The 7,539-nt window shown below is 34.6% G+C and overlaps 2 protein-coding genes across 2 annotated transcripts; both read left to right on the forward strand.

Moving 5' to 3' along the window:
- The first annotated feature begins 652 nt into the window (after positions 1-652).
- Positions 653-6,949, forward strand: LOC138944912 (uncharacterized). Its single transcript, XM_070315982.1, has 5 exons — positions 653-837; positions 2,122-2,278; positions 2,722-4,673; positions 4,772-5,416; positions 5,515-6,949. Exons 4-5 carry the CDS (start codon positions 4,912-4,914, stop codon positions 5,835-5,837), a joined length of 828 nt encoding a protein of 275 aa, XP_070172083.1. The 5' UTR covers positions 653-837; positions 2,122-2,278; positions 2,722-4,673; positions 4,772-4,911; the 3' UTR covers positions 5,838-6,949.
- LOC138944911 (uncharacterized) lies at positions 926-1,357 on the forward strand. Its single transcript, XM_070315981.1, has one exon. The coding sequence runs from the start codon at positions 926-928 to the stop codon at positions 1,355-1,357; it is 432 nt and encodes a 143-aa protein (XP_070172082.1).
- Positions 6,950-7,539: the final 590 nt, after the last annotated feature.

A 7,539-nucleotide genomic window follows, 5' to 3' on the forward strand; every position in this document is an offset into this window, starting at 1 on the left:
TTGTCTCAAGTTGCATGCCAAAGTATCGGAAAAAAAATATAATTTGATAAGAAATAACAAACAAAATTAATTCTTGTGTATATAGGGGACAGAAACGTTTTAACGAATAAAATTAGAAAATCAAAAATATCAAATGTTAATCATGTTATATCTTTGTAAGTGTTACGGTCCTAATGACCGTATTAGGCTACGTATTAAAGATTGAAAATAAACAATTTGAATTTGGTGAAGAAATCGGAACAAAAGGAGCCAAAATTTCTTTGCTTGGTCAAATTTCAATCTTCAATGTATAGTTCGATTCACGAAGACAGAAAATCTATAGTATACGTGAACTATAGATTTTTTTTTGAGCTAGCAGTATATAGTGTGTGTCGAACGAGTTGTGTGACCACATCACGATTCCTACGCCGTGTAGCCCACTTTCTCGATTGAATTGATTTTTATCTTACAAGCGCTAATTTGCGCCTAAATTAATTCCGCGAGATATTTATTGCTCTAAATTAATAAATCGCGTTGCGTTAATTCACAAAATTTCACGGAATTGAGCAAATTTTGCGGCATGAAGATGGAACTACTTCGTGCATCAACGCGTAAGGATACACTCTAACGGACGTTACGGGATATATGACATCCTCCCCCCACTCCCCACTCGATGATTATTGTTCATAGGTTCCTGGTGGACTGGACTGCACGCTCCGTCCATTCCGTGAGACATTCTAGAACGATACGGGATTACGGAAGGCGTCTCACTCGTACACGATAAAATAAACTGGCGAAGGACCGATTCGAAGAAATCCTCAAGCAAACAAACTATCGACAAGCACGAGTCGCATACAGGTTGGTGCATTCGATAATTAATCAATACTTAGTTGTACAATCGGACAACTAGGATAGTTGTTAGTTGTGGAAGAATAAGGATTAAAATATGGCGCCGATAAAGGGAGATGTTCGAAACCGATTTCGGAGAAATGAATTCAGCGAGCTGAGTCACATGGAGCAATTGGCCAAATGGATTGTTAATGTGCGTCGAAAGAAGCTGGAATGCCACAAAACTCTTAAGCGTGATCTTCGAATGGAGGCCGTGCTGACCCACGCCTTGCGCAACGCGGAATACGAATATCGGGCTAAACAGTTATCGAGGGTAAGTCGTTGGCGGCGATTAAGAGGACAGCTCCTCAAGGATGTGGAGTACGGGAGTTGCGGTTTGTACAATGCAGCTGAACATCGAGAAACCGAGAAACAGCACAGTGTCTCAAAAAGCAATAAACTTTCGCAGGAATCTTGGCGCGAAGAGCTTAACAGCTTGGATAACTTCCTGCAGCAATTGGGCCAGATAAAGTCCGTTGTGCAGCGATGACTAGATTCAAAAAAGTTATGGCTTCTTCGAGCATTGCTGAAGTGAACAAGAAATCTGTGGAGCAATGAAGCTCTATCTTTTTTTTAAAGATAAATTTCTTGATCCAGACTCTTCATTGGATGTGGAGCGGAGACACCTTCAACAATTGCTCGTACCACTATAATTACTAATAGATAACTTGCTATAGCAACTTGACGAAGTAAAGTCAGTTGTGCAGCGGTGATTAGATTAAAAGAACTTATGGTTCTTCCTATCATCGCTGAAGCAAGACGTTTGTGGAATCTAAGGAACAAAGAAGAAGAATTTTTTTTATCCAGATTCATCGTAGGATGTGGTATGGAGAGGCCTATCAACAATTGCACGTATCGCTGTAATTTCTAATAACACGATTAATCGATCCTTTGTTTCTTCTCTTGCTCAAAGAAACACTGGAGAGTTTCGCCAAGATTTGGAAAATCTATTATCCAAATGTTAACATCGACATATCTTGCCTGAAGATTGGCGAAATCGTTGCGATCAAATGGAGATGTTTGGACCTACTTTTATTATTGACGAGTAGGCCTGGGAAATCCACAATACATACTACGCATTATATTGAGAACCTCTGAAGCCTTCTAAGGAAAAAGAAGAGATTTTTCCAGAACCAGCAGCAAGAAGACGATAGGAGTTTTTACAGAAATCTGAACAGTGCTTAGGCAGCATTGCCGCAATTTTTGCAGTCTGATACTTACTCTAGTATATATCTGCGTGTTTTTTACTTACAGTGTCATCGATTGAGATGGCAATGGATGCAGATGGACTGAAAAAGAGGGATAAAGAAAAAGAAAAGGGAAGGAAAGAGATAAAGAAAGAGAAAAAAATGTTGCTATAATACAGATGCAGACCTTACCTCAGGATTTATCCTCACATATTTTGGCTTTTGTAAGTCTACCAGTCATCAATTTAGTTTGTATATGGTATTGAAACCAAAGCACTTTGACTTACTTGGAGCTTGTGTAATAATAGATATATATTTAAAGTACAAAATACTCTTACAGGAAACAAAAAAAGGTTTTACATTCAGAAATATTTTTAAATATATTTTTATAAATTTGTAATAAATATATAAGTACATTGTAAGACATTCGCGTTGTGATAATAATTTTATAAATATTTCTAGACTTTAGCTTTTCTTGAGCCTGAACAGTATAGCTAGGCAAAAGAAATCAATCAGTAATTGATAGAAAATTGTAAGACCGTTACACTTTTTGTTTATCAAAATATTAATTGATTGCAAAATTCATGTATTATGTACAACATTGCGAGACTTTAAACATGTGTACACATTTTCTTTATACATTTCTAAAATGTTTTATGCTGTTTAGGATTGATATAATGAAACTGAAGGATCTCACAATTATAATATACAAGAATGTGATATTATTAATTTTTACCGAATTTATTTGTAAGTAATAAAAAACTGTGATGCAGATAGGAGGAGGAAGTTATCGAGAGTGTAAAATAAATATATTTTGTAAATAATAAAGTAAAACTATTTTTTATTAACTTTTCTTAATTACCAAATGTTATTAATCCAACAATCCTTTTCAGTATGGCACATACATAGACATCCTAGAAAATACATCTTATTGTGAGCAAGGGATATTGGCTATGTTCACATAAAGACGACGTCGTCGTCATCGTCGGCAGCGGCGGCTTAGAAAATGTACTTAGGTTGCCATAAGAGAGAGAAAATGGCCTCTAGAGAAGTAAAATATATTTATAATTTAATAGAGAGGGAAAGGGAAAGAGTTTTTATTTCTAGAGACTGGTTCAACAAACTCGACGCACAAGTGAGATTCCTCCTATTCACCGTGATAATGACCTCTACGACAATTAGATATGACATTCATCTGGAGAACTCCCATTTCCCTGAATCAATCGTACATTTCCCTAGATCCAGAATTCGATTTTCATTGAATAACATAGGATAATGGTCTTCAGATGTGGAAACACAGTTGCATTAATCCGAAGATTGCAAGTATATTTCAAGTAAGATAACTCGCAAGCATGCAAACCAATTTATTCATTTGAAAGAATTATCCAAAGTTTTTTTCTATTTGATATGTGAAATGCGCTTGTCTGGTATTGCTATAATAATATATTCATAGATTTGCGTCATCTTGGTCATATTGAGACTATACTAGGATGCCAATATATATGTATGTGTGTGTTTTAAAGTTTTAGACATTCGAGAAATGTAAGAACGATCACACAATAGATTCCACAAACTTTTATCGAATGAAGGACGCATGAATGTGTTGATATAAAAGAAAGTGAATGCGTAAGATACGCAATTAATAGAATAAAAGAAGAAAATAATTTAAAGCTTGTGTTATTACATATTAAATATTCAAATATTTTATGATAGTACACAAAAATATTAAAGGGTTATAGCTCCTGTCTCGCGCGAAACATATGCGCAACAGGTAACAATGCGTGTTATATCTTTGTTTTCAAATATCTTAAAACAATAGATTAAAAATGTATTAAAAATTTCAAAATAATAAGCAAAAAGCTCCAAAATCATTTTTATTTATGAATTTAGGAATTTTATTGATGAATTTATAAATTGTATTTTTCTGTTATATTTGATACAAGTGTCTTTCGAAATATCAAGTTGGGGGGGAGGGGGGAATCACTAATCTTGTAGGATATTCGAAGCGTTTCAGATGGCCACTCGATAGTAAGACCTTTAAACCCTTTATGTGGAAATTGTTTTCTTTATCTTGGAAAGCACATATATGGATTTTTAGAAATATTACGAAGTCGACTAATTGATGATGTACACTTTTTTGGTCCTCGCAAGCAATCTTATCTTTTTCCTCGCTACATCAAACAGGTTTGAGATCGTTCTCTTTTAGAAGAATTTTTTTAGAGAAATCTCTCTTTTCCGCAGCAATCATCGCAATAATAAACACTGGGCTTGAATTAATTCTCTCTAAAATCTAGCCTGCTAATGGAGGAGTTTAGAGAAACATAAAAATAGTTAATTATATATCATGATCTGTCGTCGGCATTCGAATTATCGCTGGTCTTCGAGATTCCGACTAGGCGGAATTTCCTTCCTGTTATTGGTTGCTTTCGAACGTTAAAGTATTTTCTGCAGGCATGCTTTTATCTATGGTTTACTGCCGCGATTGGAAAATTTTTTGTCAACTCAGACTTTACTGCAGAAAAGGATTATTTTCATCACAAAATGATATTTATTGTGGAACTTGCAGACTCAATTTTTTCCAACAGCGCCATTGCAAAATATGCGGAGTTTAAAAAAGTGGTATGTTTTTCTTCCTAAACAAGATGTATAATCATTTATTTAATCTGAATATTTAAATATTCTGATAAAAAAATTTATAATTCATATTTCTTTTGCAGATTTCTTTTTCTATATATATGTATGAAAAATCACTTATCGCATTGTTGAAAGAATATTGAATTTAAGAGTCATTATCAAAAGATCAATACAGAAGAGAAGAGAGATTCTCATAGAATCATGGTGGAATCCTCATGGAACTATGTTGCTAGAGAATATCATTGTAAGATTTCATTGCAGAAGACCATGGGATTCATTCATCATGGGATTTCATTACAAAAGAGAATTATTATGGGATTTTGTTATAGTAGAAGATTATTATGGATCTGGTCGGAGAAGAGGATTATCAAGGGAAGACGCCGAAGACGGTCATTATGGAACTTGTTGCACCATGAGTCTTAACTGTAGAAGAGAATCATGTAGAATTTCATCGCAGAAAAGGATCACTATGGGACTTTATTACAAAAGAAGATCGTCGTGGGACTTTATTACAGAAGAGGATCATCGTGGGACTTCATCGCAGAAGAGGATTACTATGGATCTTAATTATAGAAGAGGATTGTCGTGGGATTTCATCATAGAAGAGGATCATCATGGATCTACATTGTGGAATTGGATCGTCGTGGGACTTCGTCGTAGAAGAGGATTATTATGGAGCTTCATCGCAGAAGAGGATCATCAAGGAAATCGCCGAAGACGGTCATTATGAAACTTCGTCGTATTATGAATCTTGATTTAGAAGAGGATCATTGTAGGACTTCATCGCAGAAAAGGATCACTATGGGATTTTATCGCAGAACATGATCGTCGTGGGACTTCATTACAGAAGAGTATCATCGTGGGACTTCATCGCAGAAGAGGATTATTATGGATCTCAATTATAGAAGAGGATCGTCGTGGGACTTCATCACAGAAGAGTATCATCGTGGGACTTCATCGCAGAAGAGGATTACTATGGATCTTAATTATAGAAGAGGATCGTCGTGGGATTTCATCATAGAAGAGGATCATCATGGATCTACATTGTGGAATTGGATCGTCGTGGGACTTCGTCGTAGAAGAGGATTATTATGGAGCTTCATCGCAGAAGAGGATCATCAAGGAAATCGCCGAAGACGGTCATTATGAAACTTCGTCGTATTATGAATCTTGATTTAGAAGAGGATCATTGTAGGACTTCATCGCAGAAAAGGATCACTATGGGATTTTATCGCAGAACATGATCGTCGTGGGACTTCATTACAGAAGAGTATCATCGTGGGACTTCATCGCAGAAGAGGATTATTATGGATCTCAATTATAGAAGAGGATCGTCGTGGGACTTCATCACAGAAGAGGATCATCATGGGACTTCATCGCAGAAGAGGATTACTGTGGATTTCAATTATAGAAGAGGATCGTCGTTGCAAAAAAGGATCATGGGATTTTATCGCAGTAGATAATTATTATGAAACTTTATCACAGAAACGGATTCATCTTTGACTTTTGTTGCAGATAAACAGTTCTAATTATTTGTGGTAAAGCAAGATTACTGCAGAATTTCTTTCTTGTCACAGAACAGAATCATCACACATCATCTTTGTAGATCTCTGAACAAAATTATAGTAGGATTTTGTTGAAAAGGGAATTATCATGAAATTTAGTTATTGAGGAGTATAGCGAGATTTCATTACACAAGAGAATTATTACGGAATGCTTCATTGCAAGATTATGATGGAATACTTTGTCGCAAAAGAGAGTCATTGTAGGATTTCACAGCAAAAAAGAATTATCATGAGATTTTGTCGCAGAAAATGATCGTCGTTATTCAGCTTTATTAATAGAAGAGTTTTAATATTTTGTCACGAAGCATAATTATTGTGGAATTTTTTGTTATAGAATAGTATTATTATGCTACTATCCTACATTGTATGTTTTCATCTCTAAATAGGATTATTGTGGGACTTTATCGCAGAAAGAATCATACTGGAATTTAAAGATTGCTAAATTTTGTTACACGAGAAGATTATCATTATTGTATGACGTAGTCACAAAACAGGATTACTGTAAGACTATCATATATTTTCGTTTTAAATTTTTTTTATAATGAAATTGAATCTTTCACATTATTGGACTTAGACTTTTGATTTTCAAAATTTGGTCTTTTACTATCAAGAGATTCGGATTGTTAATATTGCAAAATTTTTTTTAGAAGAGAGAAAGAATAGAATAAAATATCAAGAACAAATATTTTTGTACATGAATATTTACTAAATAATTTTATTTTAATTAAAACAAATATTTTTATTAATAAATTAATTATTAGCATCTTCAATATTATTTTGAATTTGTGTTTACATAATTACATATGTATAATAGGATTTGTAATTATATAATATAATAAAATTTCTTTAAATTTTAGTCTTGTGTATATTAATTTTAATACTCTTCCAAATATTCTTTTTCAAACAATAATGGCTGCGGTCGAAACGATCCTAGAAATGCTTTGAAGCGTTTGATTGACTAAGGACAAAAAGAGTAAAGATTTCTTTATTCTGATTGGTTAATGCAATGCTTCGAAGCATCTCTAGCGTCTTCCCGACCGCAGGGCTGTTTTCGAGAACGTCATCCATGTGCACCGAGCGTCATTTTATCTTCGTTATTAATTGAAAGTTAAACAAAGATAGAACGATGCTCATGTGCACTCGGATGACGTTCTCGAACGCATCCCAGCCAATGGCCGCGTTGTGATTTCTAATTTAACCTTTTTCTTAGGCAGGTTTCACACCTTGGCAGAAAAGCAGAGGCCAATCAGAACTCGCGCTAAAAAGCAGAATGTACTGCTTATTTC

The sequence above is a fragment of the Polyergus mexicanus genome, unplaced genomic scaffold, assembly GCF_030449975.1.
Source record: "Polyergus mexicanus isolate NDT 795.1 unplaced genomic scaffold, iyPolMexi1.0 SCAF_3, whole genome shotgun sequence".
Classification (NCBI taxonomy): Eukaryota; Metazoa; Arthropoda; class Insecta; order Hymenoptera; family Formicidae; genus Polyergus; species Polyergus mexicanus.